The 17,852-nt window shown below is 42.1% G+C and overlaps 1 protein-coding gene across 1 annotated transcript in view; it reads right to left on the bottom strand.

Moving 5' to 3' along the window:
• LOC309559068 (solute carrier family 15 member 2-like) overlaps positions 1-17,852 on the bottom strand; it is a 93,974-nt gene that overhangs the window by 38,550 nt on the left and 37,572 nt on the right. The window contains exons 4-9 of the mRNA XM_082262206.1: positions 12,351-12,492; positions 10,150-10,242; positions 9,907-10,006; positions 6,639-6,753; positions 1,041-1,115; positions 30-112 (exon numbers count right to left, since the gene is read on the bottom strand). Of these exons, the coding sequence (XP_082118332.1) occupies positions 30-112; positions 1,041-1,115; positions 6,639-6,753; positions 9,907-10,006; positions 10,150-10,242; positions 12,351-12,492 (608 nt within the window). The remainder of the gene's footprint in view (positions 1-29; positions 113-1,040; positions 1,116-6,638; positions 6,754-9,906; positions 10,007-10,149; positions 10,243-12,350; positions 12,493-17,852) is intronic.

Here is a 17,852-nt window from a genome sequence, read left to right as displayed (position 1 = left end):
TTAGAGTTGGTTGCAGTCATATCACTCACTCCGATACACTTGAAGACTTGGGCTAAGATGTTTCCTTGCGGCGGGTACTTCTTGTACATCCCGCTCCCGCTGACAAACACAACTGCAGGAGAGAAAAACCACAATGTCAGACATTCGTCCTCACATGACCCGACCGTCCTCCGTCTACATCAATGGGAATCATTTACAAACCACCCGGCATACACACAACACTTTCAACAGATTTGGGGGGGGGGAGGGGGGGGTCAGCTCCACACACCAGGGACAGAGGGGCCCCGGGGCCACACACATTTCCAGAATAAAAAATAAGTCTCTGTGATTTATTTATGAATCAAACTGACTGATCTGATGGTGGGAGAGAAAAGCAGAGAAATCTCTACAATACTCCATAAGTGAGTCAGAGGGGCCGGTGATGGAAATGTTGCATCCAGTGCCGGGACAAGGTCATCTAGAGCCCAGGGTGAAGAGGCCAAATTGCCCCCCCCCCCCAAAGATGTATGAGCATTATGTGTCAGCAAAAATCCCCCCCCCCCCCCCCAAAAAAAAAAAAAAAAACATTGAGCACTAATCTGAATACAAATCCGCCTCCTAGTGAACTCCCCTTCCTAGCATGAATCTTTGCCACCCCCAGCTCAAATCATCTCATTCCCCATATGCCCCCAGCACAAATCCAATCCCCCCCAAATAAAATTGTCCCCTCCTCGTACAAATCCTTCACCCCTTAAAGCTCACAGCGTGCGGTGAATTCTAAAAAAGCCATTTCAGCCCAGGAGAGGAGCCGGTGACACTGTGCGGAACTGAGGGGGGGCCGGGGGTTAAATTTCCTGGTTGTGCCTTGCTTTTTATCAGATGCAGATATCAGACGTCCTTCCTATTATCCTTCATTCGATCTTCTCCACCAACAAATGGGTTACAAAGTTTGAATTGGTTTCCCACACTTTTTACAGGGTCATTACTGCCATTGTGTTCTCATGAGAGACTTCAACATGTTACATAATAGAAAAGACTCACCAATAAATCGGTTTACTTACTCAGCGCAAAGAACATCAAAGCGGCCGGAACGCCGAACGCCAAAGCGTAACAATCGGTCCCGAAGCACTGGACTCCTGCAAGACACGGGGAGAGATGATGTGAGAGGACGCGTCTGGCACGGCTTTGGCACAATGAATACATTAACGGACGGGATATCTGAAAACCAAGGTGACACTAGAACCTTCCATTACCCGGCCGCGCTCACCGCCAGCCATTCGCACCATATTATTTACGCTGAAGCATTCAGGGAACAATTTGCAGCGTATTTAAGTTTAGACTTCAGTATAAAGTTCTTATTTTCAGGCATTGAACGTGGACTTACTGTATACAATCAGATTGTACAATCTCCTCCAAATCTTCTTTAGATTTATCAAAACTTTGCAATATACTGTAAGAAGATACTTAAAGTGTATGCAATCCCCAAATATTAATTTTCTGTGTGTGTGTGGTCACATCTGTGAATTTTATAAATTATAGTCTCTAGCATTTCCATATACTTCTTCCATCTGAAGTCTGTGGTTGATCCTCCTGCCAGTCACCTTTCTTCCTTGTTCTAAACTGACCACACAAAGTACAGAAGCTGATCTGTGTTAGGTGTGGTCAGTTTTCATCCTTTGGCTGGTATTCAGAGGTACAGGACACTGTGCAGACACACGGCATGCCTGGATTGGGGAGTGTGTTCAGCCACCACACCCCCTGGCCAATCACATCCTGCCTCTGGCACACACCCTTTCCCGATCACAGCCAGCCTTTAGGACACGCCCTTCCCAATCATAGCCTTCCACTGTTACACACTGCCTCCCAATCACAGTCTGTCTCTGGCACACACCCCTTTCCAATCACAGCCTGCCTCTGGCACACATCCCCTCCAATCACAGCCTGTGTCTGTCACACACCCCCTCCAATCACAGCCTGCCTCTGGTACACACCTCCTTCTAATCAGAGCCTGCCTCTGACACACACCCCCTCCAATCACAGCCTGCCTCTGGTACACACCCCCTCCCAATCAGAGCCTGCCTCTGGTACAAACCCCCACCCAATCAGAGCCTTCTTCTGGTACATGTCCCCTCAATGCCTCCTTCCCTGCCAACAGTCCTGATTTGCCTGAATATCAGACCGATGTCCTGGACTGAGCTTGTCCCGGGCAAAACCCTGAAAATTTGCCTCTGTCATGGACATTGGGATGTCACATGACAGATTCCCGGGGGTGTGGCGGGGGCAGGCTGCACTGATGAGACTGCACTGATGGGCACTGATGAGGCTGCTGTGATGAGATGGCACCAATGTGAATGCACTGATGGGCACTGATGAGGCAGCATTGATGAGACTGCACTGATGGGCACTAATGAGGCTGCACTCATGGGCACTGATGAGACTGCACTGATAGACTGCACGGATGGGCACAAAAAAGTGCACACCCCTTTCCAATTTCAGGTGTCAGTGGCACACACCCCTCCCAATCACAGCCTGCCTCTGGCATCCCCCCCCCCCCCAATTACAGCCTGCCTCTGGCACACACCTCCTACAATCACAGCCTGTCTCTGGCACACAACCCCCCCCCCCCCAATCACAGCCTGCCTCTGGCACACACCCCCTCCAATCACAGCCTGCCTCTGGCACACACCCTCTCCAATCACAGCCTGCCTCTGGCATATACCCCCTCCAATCACAGCCTGTCTCTGGCACACATCCCTCCCAATCACAGCCTGCCTCTGGCACACACCCTCTCCAATCACAGCCTGCCTCTGGCATATACCCCCTCCAATCACAGCCTGTCTCTGGCACACATCCCTCCCAATTACAGCCTGTCTCTGGCATACACCCCCTCCAATCACAGCCTGTCTCTGGCATACACCCCCTCCAATCACAGCCTGTCTCTGGCATACACCCCCTCCCAATCACAGCCTGTCTCTGGCATACACCCCCTCCCAATCACAGCATGCTTCTTAACCACTTCTCACCCAAGGATGTACCCATTTTTCACTGGTTATACTGGGATGGTGGGTGCAACTACAGGCATCCTCCCAGTATCATTGTTTTCAGCTGGCGATTCTCTACAAAGCAGAAGTGATCTGAGTGGCTAATTAGCCACTCGATCACTTCTGCGGGTGGCGGAGGGGGGTCCAACCCCACTCCCAACGCCGCCTCTCCCTGGCTCTCCGATCCCATTGCAGAGGGCGGGAGCGATGCGGCTGGCGGCGATGGCTTTCTGGTACAGAGAGAGAGGAACTGATTTTGCTCCCCTCTCTCTGTAACCCTGGAAACTGGGAGCGAAGAGCATTTTGCCATTTCTGGTTCAGCCCCTCTGTTTACCTAGCCACCAGCGGCCAGAGCTGCAGCCAAACGGACCGATCACTGTTTGATCGGCTGCATGGGGGGGGGGGCAGAGGAGAGATTTGGGGTCTAATAGACCCTAAATCTCTCCATAAAGAGGACCTGTCATGGCCCATGCTATCAGTGATCAGTGGCGTCTCCAGCTTTCATTTTTAGGGGGGGCACATGGGGGGCCAGCGACAAAAGTAGAGGGGCCAACTATAAAATGCAAATAGATAGATAGATAGATAGATAGATAGATAGATAGATAGATAGATAGATAGATAGATAGATAGATAGATAGATAGATAGATAGATAGATAGATAGATAGATAGATAGATAGATAGATAGAATGCACTCCAGAGGTCTTGATACAAATTCACCTTTGTTTGATTTGTACAATATACAATACACCTATTCCTTGGGGGTCCTGTCCTGTCCTTGGGGGTCCTGTCCTGTCCTTGGGGTCCTGTCCTGTTCCTTGGGGGTCCTGTCCCTGGGGGCCTGTCCTGTCCTTGGGAGGTCCTGTCCTGTTCTTTGGGGGTCCTGGACCCCCAAAGAACAGGACAGGACCCCCCAAGGACAGGACCCCCAGAACAGGACAGGACCCCCCAAGGAACAGGACCCCACAGGAACAGGACAGGACCCCCAAGGAACAGGACAGGACCCCCCAGGAACATGACAGGACCCCCCAGGAACAGGACTCCCCAAGGAACGGGACAGGACCCCCCAGGAACAGGACAGGACCCCTAAGGAACAGGACAAGACCCCTAAGGAACAAGACAGGACCCCCAAAGACAGGACCCCCAGGAATAGGACAGGACCCCCCAGGAACAGGACAGGACCCCCCAAGGACAGGACCCCCAGAACAGGACAGGACCCCCCAAGGAACAGGACCCCACAGGAACAGGACAGGACCCCCAAGGAACAGGACAGGACCCCCCAGGAACAGGACAGGACCCCCCAGGAACAGGACTCCCCAAGGAACAGGACAGGACCCCCCAGGAACAGGACAGGACCCCTATGGAACAGGACAGGACCCCTAAGGAACAAGACAGGACCCCCAAAGACAGGACCCCCAGGAATAGGACAGGACCCCCCAGGAACAGGACAGGACCCCCCAAGGAACAGGACCCCACAGGAACAGGATGCTATCACAAGGCATGTTGTTCATCTGTTGTGATAGCAATAAAGTTTGCACAAAAAATAAAAAAAAATGTAAAAAAAAAAATGTTTGAATAAAATAAATAAATAAACTAAAAAAAAAAAAATGAAAGCACCCCCGGCCCACCGTGCTTACACACAAATGCGAATGCATATGTTACCCCCGCACGCATATGTAAAAGGTGATCGCACCACATGTGTGAGGTATTATCGTGAACGTCAGAGTGAGAGAAATAATTCTATCACCAGACCCCCTGTGCCACTCTAATCTGGTAACCTGTAAAATCGTTTAAAGCGTCGCCTATGGAGAAGTTTTCTGCCATTCCACGGGCAGACGCAATTTTTAGGTGTGACATGTTAGGTATCTATCTACTCGGTGTAAAATCATCTTTCACATCATACAAAAAAATTGGGCTAACTTTACGTTTTTTTTTTATTTTTTATTCATGAATGTGTTCTTTTTCCAAAAAAATTGCGTTTGAAAAACCGCTGCGCAAATACCATGTGACATAAAAAATTGCAACACACACTATTTTATTCTATAGGGTCTCTGCTAAATAAAAATATATAATGTTTGGTTAGTTCTAAGTAATTTTCTAGCAAAAACAAAAGTAGATTTTTACATGTAGGAAGTATGGAGTGCAAGAATAGGTTTGAGAAGGCGGTGGTTAAACACACCCCCTGATCTTCAGTCTGATCAGACTCTTGAATACAGACACCGCGTCCTGTAACCCCGCCCCCCTCTATCAGGAAGAACAGACAATTGGTCACTAACAGAACTCTTTAACCTTGTAAAAAAGATGAGAAATATCATTTGTGAAACTAAGCGAAAGCAGATATGGTGCTGTCAATGTTACAGTATGTCACAAAAGTAAGTACACCCCTCACATTTTTGTAAATATTTTATTCTATCTTTTCATGTGACAACACTGAAGAAATGACGCTTTGCTACAATGTAAAGTAGTGAGTGTACAGCTTGTATAATAGTGTAAATTTACTGTCCCCTCAAAATAACTCAACACACAGCCATTAGGCTGCATTCACATGTCAGCGTATGATCGCGGGCAGAACCGCCGCGGTTCCGCCCGCGATTCGGAGATTTATTGCAAATCGCGGGACGCCTAGCGTTGCCCGTTGATTTGCAATAGCCCCCCAAACGCCAAGCGATGTTGCCGCGATTTACGCCCGCCGAATCGCGGCAACATCGCGCAAACAAAATCGCGGGACGCAATACGCTGCAAAGAAGCTCTTGTACTTTTTTGGAGCGTATTGCGTCCCGCGATTTTGTTTGCGCGATGTTGCCGCGATTCGGCGGGCGTAAATCGCGGCAACATCGCTCGGCATTTGGGGGGCTATTGCAAATCAACGGGCAACGCTAGGCGTCCCGCGATTTGCAATAAATCTCCGAATCGCGGGCGGAACCGCGGCGGTTCTGCCCGCGATCATACGCTGACATGTGAATGCAGCCTCAATGTCTAAGCCGCTGGCAACAAAAGTTACATGACACCGGGGAGGGAAAATGCCTAATTGGGCCCAATTTGGACATTTTTCACTTAGGGGTGTACTGACTTTTGTTGCCAGCGGTTTAGACATTAATGGCTGTGCGTTGAGTTATTTTGAGGGGACAGCAAATTTACACTGTTATACAAGCTGTACACTCACTACTTTACATTGTAGCAAAGTGTCATTTCTTCAGTGTTGTCACATGAAAAGATAGAATAAAATATTTACAAAAATGTGAGGGGTGTACTTACTTTTGTGAGATACTGTATAACTGGATTTGAAAGTGTTCATAACATTGGATGTTCACAACTACTTTAAACAATGTATTGAATCTGTACTCAATCAGGCAGTCCATAGCAAAACAGAGACTGATGGCAGATCTTATTTGGTGAAATATCAGGGTTCTAAACAGGGGGAATCTGTGCCAAACAGAATGATTGGGGGGTGCCCAGGCACACCTGGCACACCCTGTACGCACGCCTATGGAAATAATATTGTGATCGGAAGGGGAATCAATTTGCTGGGCACAGATGACATACCATTGGGAGCCCCATTAAAATAAATAAATGACAGTACAAAACATCGGCTCTCCATTTGTAGGACCCATTTATCGCACTGGAGGTGGATAAAAATAACTGACCTCGGAGAATCGGCGTCACTAAGGTGGAGATGAGACTGCCGGCGTTGATGGACATATAGAAGATGGAGAAGAATTTCCCTCTCTCTTTTACCTGGAGAAGACGGAAAAAAAGCAAATTGTTTATTAAATACAAGAGGATCAATTCACTGAGGTAAAACACCAGATTTCCCAAAAAGTGACAGTTATTTTTAGCTGAGTTCAATGAAATGTGAAAATGACAGTTAGGTGGCTAACAATAGACTGCCTTTAACTGGCCATATATTGATCAGATGGCTGATCAAAAAAAAAAAAAAAGCAATGGATTCCCCCTACCACACATTTGAGGTGGATAGCGGAATACTCACTGCTGCACTATTGTGTTCTGACAGCGGGGACTCCTCTAATGTCAGTAGACATGTGCGGTCCGTTCCGTATCGAAATTTGGATGAAATTTCCATTATTCTGAGATTTTGATGTATCCGAATTTCCAAATTACAACAGTAAGGAATTTAAATTAATCCAAAATGACGAAACAAAATTTCATCCAAAATTCCAATCGAATCGGATTTGAATCGAATTTGAAAACAAGAATAAGATAAAATAGAATATAAAATAAAGTAATAGAATAGACTAGAATAGAATAGAGAAAAAAAGAATAGAATGGAATAGAAAGAACTTAACTGTCTCCTGAAATTTTAATTTTGAATAGAATAAAATAGAAAAGAATAGAATAGAAAATAAAATAAAATAATAGAATAGAATAAAATAGAGAGAATATAACCATCTTCTGAAATTCGAGTTTCAAATAGACTAAATTGAATAGAATAGAAAATAAAATAATAAAATTGAATAGAATAGAAAAAAACAATAGAATAGAATGGAAAGAATATAATCTTCTTCCAAAATTCTAATTCTGAATGGAATAGATTTGAATCTGAATAGGATAGAATAAAAATAATACAATTAAATAGAATAGAAAAAAAAACAATAGAATAGAATGGAAAGAATATAATCATCTTCCAAAATTCAAATTCTGAATAGAATAGATTTGAATTTGAATAGAATAGAATAAAATAGAAAGAATATAACCGTCTTCTGAAATTCGAATTTCAAATAGAATAAATTGAATAGAATAGAAAATAAAATAATAAAATTGATTAGAATAGAAAAAAACAATAGAATAGAATAGAAAAAATATAATCGTCTTCCAAAATTCTAATTCCAAATAGAATAGATTTGAATTTGAATAGAATAAAATAAAATAGAAAGAATATGACAATCTTCTGAAATTTGAAATTCAAATAGAATAAATTGAATAGAATAGAATAGAAAATAAAATAATAAAATTAAATAGATCAGAAAAAACAATAGAATAGAATGGAAAGAATATAATCGTCTTCCAAAATTCTAATTCTGAATAGAATAGTTTGAATTTGAATAGAATAGAATAAAATGGAAAGAATATGACAGTCTTCTAAAATACGAATTTCAAATAGAATAAATTGAATAGAATAGAAAATAAAATAATAAAATTAAATAGAATAGGAAAAAAAACAATAGAATAGCATGGAAAGAATATAATCGTCTTCCAAAATTCTAATTCCAAATAGAATAGATTTGAATTTGAATAGAATAGAATAAAATAGAAAGAATATGACAGTCTTCTGAAATTCGAATTTCAAATAGAATAAATTGAATAGAATAGAAAATAAAATAATAAAATTAAATAGATCAGAAAAAAAACAATAGAATAGAATGGAAAGAAAATAATCGTCTTCCAAAATTCTAATTCTGAATAGAATAGGTTTGAATTTGAATAGAATAGAATAAAATGGAAAGAATATGACAGTCTTCTGAAATACGAATTTCAAATAGAATAAATTGAATAGAATAGAAAATAAAATAATAAAATGAAATAGAATAGAAAAAAACCAATAGAATAGAATGGAAAGAATATAATCGTCTTCCAAAATTCCAATTCTGAATAGAATAGATTTGAATTTGAATAGAATAGAATAAAATAGAAAGAATATAATCGTCTTCTGAAATTCGATTTCAAATTGAATAAATTGAATAGAATAGAAAATAAAATAATAAAATTGAATAGAATAGAAAAAAACAATAGAATAGAATAGAAAGAATATAATCGTCTTCCAAAATTCTAATTCCAAATAGAATAGATTTGAATTTGAATAGAATAGAATAAAATAGAAAGAATATGACAGTCTTCTGAAATTCGAATTTCAAATAGAATAAATTGAATAGAATAGAAAATAAAATAATAAAATGAAATAGATCAGAAAAAAAACAATAGAATAGAATGGAAAGAAAATAATCGTCTTCCAAAATTCTAATTCTGAATAGAATAGGTTTGAATTTGAATAGAATAGAATAAAATGGAAAGAATATGACAGTCTTCTGAAATACGAATTTCAAATAGAATAAATTGAATAGAATAGAAAATAAAATAATAAAATTGAATAGAATAGAAAAAAACAATAGAATAGAATAGAAAGAATATAATCGTCTTCCAAAATTCTAATTCCAAATAGAATAGATTTGAATTTGAATAGAATAGAATAAAATAGAAAGAATATGTCAGTCTTCTGAAATTTGAATTTCAAATAGAATAAATTGAATAGAATAAAAAAATAAAATAATAAAATTAAATAGATCAGAAAAAAAAACAATAGAATAGAATGGAAAGAAAATAATCGTCTTCCAAAATTCTAATTCTGAATAGAATAGATTTGAATTTTAATAGAGAAGATTGAAATAGAGTAGAAAATAAAATAATATAATAGAAAATAAAAGAATAGAATTGAATAGATGAGAATAGAAAAAAACAATGGAATTGTATATAATAAAATAGAATATAATTGTCTTCTGAGATTGGAATTTAAAATAGAATAAATTTGAAATTGAATAAAATAGAAAAGAGCAGAAAAGAAAATAAAAGAATAGAAAAGAAAAAAAAAACTACGGAATAAAATAGAATAGGATAGAAATGATATAACTGTCTTCCAAAAGACAGGTAGCCTTAGCTAGACCTCATTTTATAGTCTCTGGGGAATGTTGGATAGCTGAACCAACTAGGGCTCTCGAAGACGTATAAGAAGCCAGCTCTGTTCATCAGACCCCACCTATTGCTGAATCACCCCTTCGGGTGGACCGACCCCTTCAAACCCGCATCATGTGCATCAGCTTGTTCATGTTTCCGGGCTTTTAGTAACATCTCTCAATTTCCAAAGAGATAAAATCTTACATGTTCTGGATCGAACTGGTCACCACCGAAGGCCGAGACGCAAGGCTTGATACCGCCGGTCCCGAAGGCGATGGCAATCAGACCAACCATGGACAGAGCCCTGAGAAAGAGACAGAAGATGATGTATAATGGATCCACTTACCCGTCCCCCTGCTCCTGTATTCAGGGGACAATTCTGTTCTCACTTACGTTGACCAAAGTCATGATGGGATTTTGGGGAGGGGGTTGGGGCGTCATACTTACACGTGCACCTCCTTGCTTCCCACATCCGAGATGGCACCCACAGACTTGATCACATGACCAAACACGTACAAAATGGACAGCCAAAAGATGGTGCTGCGGGAACAGAGGAGGGTTGTAATGAGGTGCGGCGATCATACAATGTATCTATATGTATCCGAGATCATACAATGTATCTACATGTATCCGAGATCATACAATGTATCTACATGTATCCGAGATCATACGATGTATCTACATGTAACGGAGATCATACAATGTATCTATGTGTATGCGAGATCGTACAATGTATCTATATGCATCAGAGATCATACAATGTATCTACATGTATCCGAGATCATACAATGTATCTACATGAAACGGAGATCATACAATGTATCTATATGTATCCGAGATCATACGATGTATCTACATGTACCAGAGATCATACGATGTATCTATATGTATTTGAGATCCTACAATGTATCTACATCTATCAGAGATCATACAATGTATCTACATGTATCTGAGACCATACAATGCATCTACATGTATCGGAGATCATACAATGTATCTACATGTATCGGAGATCATATAATGTATCTACATGTATCCAAGATCATACAATGTATCTGCAAGTATTGGAGATTGTATAATGTATCTACATGTATCAGAGATCATACAATGTATCTACATGTATCAGAGATCATACAATACACCTACATGTATCATATATCATACAATGTATCTACATGTGTTAGATATCATACAATGTATCTTCATGTATCAGAGATCACACAATGTATCTACATGTATTGGATATCATACAATTTATCAGAGATCATACAATGTATCTACGTGTATCAGAGATCATACAATGTATCTACATGTATCCGAGATCATACAATATATCTACATGTATCAGAGATCATACAATGTATCTACATGTATCGGATATAATACAATGTATCTACATGTATCAGAGATACAATGTATCTACATCTATCAGAGATCATACAATGCATCTACATGTATCAGAGATCATACAATGTATCTGCATGTATCAGAGATCATACAATGTATCTACATGTATCGGATATCATACAATGTATCTACATGTATTAGAGATCATACAATGTATCTACATGTATCGGAGATCATACAATGCATCTATATGTATCAGAGATCATACAACGTATCTATATGTATCATAGTTCATACAATGTATCTACACATATCGGAGATCATACAATGGATCTGCATGCATCGGAGATCATGCAATGCATCTACATGTATCAGAGATCATACAATGTATCTATAATCTGCGTCTAAAAATTGTTGAACAATTTCAGAATAATGTTCCTCAACTTAAAATTGCAAAGACTTTACATATGTGATCATCTACAGTACAAAATATTAAAAGGAATCTGGAGAAATCTCTGTGTAAATGAACGAGGTCGAAACCCAATATTGGTTGGTGGTGATGAAGGCCCTGCAATAAATAAAGGTATGATTGTGTGATGGACATCCCTGCATGGGCTGAGGAATACATCCAGAAATTACTGTCTGTGGACACAGCTCACCGTGCCATCCAGAAATACAAGGTAAAGCTTTATCATGGAAGGAAAAAGCCATATCTGAACATGATCCAGGATTGCTGCCATTTTCTCTGGGTCAAAGCTTAGTTTAAATGGTCTGTTGCAAAATGAAAGACTGTTCTCTGGGCCAACGCTCATTATAAATGGTCTGTTGCAAAGTGAAAAACTGTTCTCTGGGCCAACGCTCATTATAAATGGTCTGTTGCAAAGTGGAAAACTTCTGTGGTCATACAAATCAAAATTTGACTTTCTTTTGGCAATCATGGGCATCGTGTCCTCTGGACTAAAGAGGAGAGGGACCTTCCAGCTTGTTAACAGGGCTCAGTTCAGAAGCTGCCATCTCTGATGGTGTGGAGGGTGGGTGCATTAGTGTGTATGGAATGGGCAGCTTGCACATCTGGAAAGGCGTCATCAATGCTGAATGAGATATCTAGGGTTTAGAGCAGCACATACAAGCAGTATATAAATGACTATGAAGCTGACCAGATCACCTGAAGCAAGAGGTGGCTCAGGGGCACTCCATGCCTCATCCCTCAGATATATTTCACCCCATGCTAGAAAACAAGTTGGTGGCAGAAGTATTCTTTATTTCATGAGATTGGTTGGAAAAAACAAAATTGAACTCACTTAAATTTGCCCAGCCAGGCATCAGCGATGGGGGCTCCGATGAGCGGGGTGAAGTAGCAGAGCCCGGAGAAGGCGTGGTAGATGGTGGTGGAGCGGTTCCTGTCCCATCCCAGATAATTCAGGAAGTAGAGTGTCAGTACAGCTGTAAAGCGAGACAACTTGAATTAATATTTTACAGGGATGCACCTGTAAAAAACAGGGCAGCCATTAGAAATTTTGGGACCCCTTACACAGCTTTAGACCTGGGCCCCCAGGACCTGACTACCAAAATTTCCCAGGGCCCGCCCACCCAGAATCATCCATCCCTATCCACAATGTATCCCCATCCCCACCCAGAATCATTCATCCCTATCCACAATGTATTCCCATCCCCACCCAGAATCATCCGCATCCCTCTGCACAATGTATCCCCATTCCAAGGAGCAGCCCCCCTCAACCCCCCAATACTTACCTGAGCCCCTTCTCAGGTAAGTGCATGACCATCTCAGCTGTCCGGGACTCCCCTCCTCAACGGTTAAGACTCAGCAGTGGCACCATTGGCTCCCAATGCTGTAAATCAAAGTCAGGTAGCCAATGAGGAGAGAGAGGGAGCAGGGCAGAACCACAGCTCTGTGTCTGAATGGATACACAGGAAGCTGTGACTTGGCTGGGGTGCCCCTATAGCAAGCTGCTTGCTGTGGGGACACTCTAAAAGAGGGTGGGAGGAGCAAGGAGAGCCGAAGAGGGACCCGAGAAGAGGTGGATCAGGGTTGCTCTGTGCAAAACCATTACACAGAGCAGGTAAGTATAATATGTTGATATTTTTATTGAAAAAACTAGACTTCACAATCACTTTAACATTAAGGTCCAATGTTAGGGTTAGGGGTCATTATTGGGGTTTTGGGTTAATATTAGAGTTAGTTTTTTTTTTTTTTACTTATTTATTATTATTATTATGTATTTTGTAATTATTTAATTTATTATTTATGTATTTTTATTTTTAATTATTTAATTTTATTTAACCACTTCGGCTCCGGAAGGTTTTACCCCCTAATGACCAGGCCATTTTTTGTATTCTGCTACATACTTTTGGTAAAAAAAAAAAACCCAAAAAGCGTGTATTAAAAGCTATTGCATCTACAAACTATGGTACATATTTAGGGACTTTTTTTTTTTTCATTAGTAATGGCGGTGTTCAGCGATTTTTAGCAGGATCTGACACCAAGTGACACTTTTTGGGGACCAGTGACATTAATACAGTAATCAGTGCTAAATAATATGCACTGTTACTGTATAAATGACACTGGCAGGGAAGGGGTTAATATCAGGGGCAATCAAAGGGTTAAGTGTGCTCCTAGGGAGTGCTTTCTAACTGTGTGAGGGATGGACTGACTGCAGGAAGAGAGAGATTTGTGTTCCTGATTAGTGGGAACACAAGATCTCTCTCTCTTCCTGTCTGACAGAACGGCAGTCTGTTTTGTTTACATTGGCAATCCGTCTTTCTGTCACTCTCCTGAACAATTGCAGGGGGGCGACGGACCCACTGATTGGCTCCCGCTGTGTCCGATCACAGGGAGAGTGTGCCCCCTAGAGCCTTTCTAATAAATCACGTACAGGTATGTGGTTTTGCGCTTAAGGGCAGCCCTGCCGCAGTAAATGTACGTGGGGCGGTCCTTAAGTGGTTAATTATTGCATTTCAGCAGAAAAACTTTCAAAACTGCGAGACAAAATGTACAAAATGTATGCAAAAATAATTCCCAAATCAAGTGTTTCCATGCATTTCTATGGAACAAAACATGCACCAATCTGTCCGATTTAAGCTCCAGAACTTTTTTTAACTTCAGGCGACCAGTATAGATCCTTACACATTACCCAGTCCATACCAGTATAGATCCTTACACATTACCCAGTCCATACCAGTATAGATCCTTACACATTACCCAGTCCATACCAGTATAGATCCTAACACATTACCCAGTCCATACCAGTATAGATCCTAACACCTTACCCAGTCTATACCAGTATAGATCCTAACACATTACCCAGTCTATACCAGTATAGATCCTAACACATTACCCAGTCCATACCAGTATAGATCCTAACACCTTACCCAGTCCATACCAGTATTGATCCTAACACATTACCCAGTCCATACCAGTATAGATCCTAACACCTTACCCAGTCCATACCAGTATAGATCCTAACACCTTACCCAGTCTATACCAGTATAGATCCTAACACCTTACCCAGTCCATACCAGTATAGATCCTAACACCTTACCCAGTCTATACCAGTATAGATCCTAACACATTACCCAGTCCATACCAGTATAGATCCTAACACCTTACCCAGTCCATACCAGTATAGATCCTAACACATTACCCAGTCCATACCAGTATAGATCCTAACACCTTACCCAGTCTATACCAGTATAGCTCCAAACACATTACCCATTCCATACCAGTATATATCCTAACACATTACCCAGTCCATACCAGTATAGATCCTAACACATTACCCAGTCCATACCAGTATAGATCCTAACACCTTACCCAGTCCATACCAGTATAGATCCTAACACATTACCCAGTCCATACCAGTATAGATCCTAACACATTACCCAGTCTATACCAGTATAGATCCTAGCACATTACCCAGTCCATACCAGTATAGATCCTAACACATTATCCAGTCCATACCAGTATAGATCCTAACACATTACCCAGTCCATACCAGTATAGATCCTAACACATTACCCAGTCCATACCTGTATACTGTAGATCCTAACACCTTACCCAGTCCATACCAGTATAGATCCTAACACCTTACCCAGTCTATACCAGTATAGATCCTAGCACATTACCCAGTCCATACCAGTATAGATCCTAACACATTACCAAGTCCATACCAGTATAGATCCTAACACCTTAGCCAGTCTATACCAGTATAGATCCTAGCACATTACCCAGTCCATACCAGTATAGATCCTAACACATTACCCAGTCCATACCAGTATAGATCCTAACACATTACCCAGTCCATACCAGTATACTGTAGATCCTAACACCTTACCCAGTCCATACCAGTATAGATCCTAGCACATTACCCAGTCCATACCAGTATAGATCCTAACACATTACCAAGTCCATACCAGTATAGATCCTAACACCTTAGCCAGTCTATACCAGTATAGATCCTAGCACATTACCCAGTCCATACCAGTATAGATCCTAACACATTACCCAGTCCATACCAGTATAGATCCTAACACCTTAGCCAGTCTATACCAGTATAGATCCTAACACATTACCTAGTCTATACCAGTATAGATCCTAGCACATTACCCATTCCATACCAGTATAGATCCTAACACCTTACCCAGTCCATACCAGTATAGATCCTAACACATTACCCAGTCCATACCAGTATACTGTAGATCCTAACACCTTACCCAGTCCATACCAGTATAGATCCTAACACCTTACCCAGTCTATACCAGTATAGATCCTAACACATTACCCAGTCCATACCAGTATAGATCCTAACACCTTAGCCAGTCTATACCAGTATAGATCCTAGCACATTACCCAGTCCATACCAGTATAGATCCTAACACATTACCCAGTCCATACCAGTATAGATCCTAACACCTTAGCCAGTCTATACCAGTATAGATCCTAACACATTATCCAGTCCATACCAGTATAGATATCCAGCATGAGATTTTTCCCCATTGAGATTTGATGTGTTTTCAAAGTGTTCCTTCATTTTTGTGAGCAGTGTGTATATATATATATACTGAATTTATCACATTTCCTTTGATGGAGAAGCTGTATTCAGGTGTTGGCACCTTTCAGACGATCCAATAGTATGAAATAAATTTGATGACAGCCTTTCCATTGCTGAGATGGATGTAATAAGCGGCCCCCGAGTGAATATTAAATGCTTACAGCATGCTAAGTACTCCCTCTCTCTTCCTATTGGCCAGGACAGATCATGTGACCCGGCATTTTTACGTTTTCATTACATTGTTGCAATATTGTTCCGCACAGAACGGATAATATGGATTTCTCTGGAGAAGCCGGATAATTGAATTCTTTTTTTAAATTTTTTTTATTTAGCCGATAGAAAGAAGAAATGAACGGCGATGTATTTTAATCGTCTTATTCCCGTTCGGCGCCGTTCCCGTCCCGCGTCTCGCATTCTGAGGAAATTTGTTTCACAGATGAATTTCTATTGATCCGTCAGACTGCCGGCCAATTATTAATGTCCAGTCCCTGCGAAGTGCCCCGCCGGACTTTATTTTATTATGCAAAGTGCCCCGCCGGACTTTCTTTGTGTTGGCGAGTCGGTAGAGTTTAATAGAAGGAGATAATTGTCTGCTAAGTAGAACGAGGATTCGCCGTAATGCGTATTGTCTGCACTGCGTCATCGCAATCGTCTTGCGCGCGGCCGCAGGACAGTGAGATACAATATATCTTCCGTCCCGCCTCCCCTTCAGTCTTGCATTTGTAGCGGCTCCTCTCCTGGACTGAAACAGCTTTCTCTGCTTTCACCGCACACTGTGAGCTTCTCACCATGTGCATTAGAAGCTGCAGCAAGTCAGATAGAGCCCCGCCCCATTTCCTGGCTGGAGGACGTCCGGCATCATCTAGCACTCTGCTCCCCACCTTGAGTGTCCCTGGTCCACCCCTTGCATTAGATTTCAGTTCTTTCGATCATGGAGGCTCAGCGTCACATGTGGGCAGGGCCGGGACAAGTGGTGGGCAGGAAGGGCAGCTGTCCTGGGCACTATGACATCATGTGAAGTGGGGGGGGGGGCACAACAAGGAGATTGGGGGGAGGGGATTTGTGTTGGGAGGGGAATTTGGGGGGCGGAAGGGGGTAAGTACTGTTGTGGGAGGGGAAATTTGGTGGGAGGGGGGAGGCTAAGCAGTGGCAGCCCCTCCATTAGGGGTGCCGGGGCGCTGTCCCCCCTATCCATGAGTCCGACCCCCTAATCTACATGCAGGGCGCCGGTTGCATGGATTCCAATGGGGTATTTTTTTGTTTTTGAAGCATGTGATTAGAGCCAGAGGCTCTAATAGGCTTCAAAAAATGGGAGGGCTCGGGATGCAGAGCCCACCCAGTTGTGTGACAATAGTGAATGAATATTTTACTCGGATCCTCCTCCTGGCCAATCAGGAAGCAGGTCCTGAGACCCGTTTCCCGCTTGGCCGAAAGGAGAAGCCATGCCATTGGCCATGGAGGAGGAGGGAGGAAACGCAGGAGACTGAGGGGAAGCCGCTGCTGCTGCCCGCCTGCCCCTCCACATGGTGAGTGAGCCGGCAACCCGGGGGAGGGGGTCTGGCACCCCCCCCCTCCGGCCTCCACTGGTGCTAAGAGTAGTGATTTAGGGGGATTTGTGTTGGGAGGGGGAATGGGGGGGAGAAGATTTGGGCTAGGAGGGGGGATTTGGGGGGTATTTGTGCTGGAAGGGGGGAATTGAAGTGGGGAAGAAGATGCGTACTAGGAGGGGAAATT

Source organism: Pelophylax lessonae, assembly GCF_965119305.1.
Source record: "Pelophylax lessonae genome assembly, chromosome: 6".
In the NCBI taxonomy this organism is placed as follows: Eukaryota; Metazoa; Chordata; class Amphibia; order Anura; family Ranidae; genus Pelophylax; species Pelophylax lessonae.
Note: the sequence above shows the minus strand (reverse complement) of the source record. Positions and strands in the feature narration are given on the sequence as shown.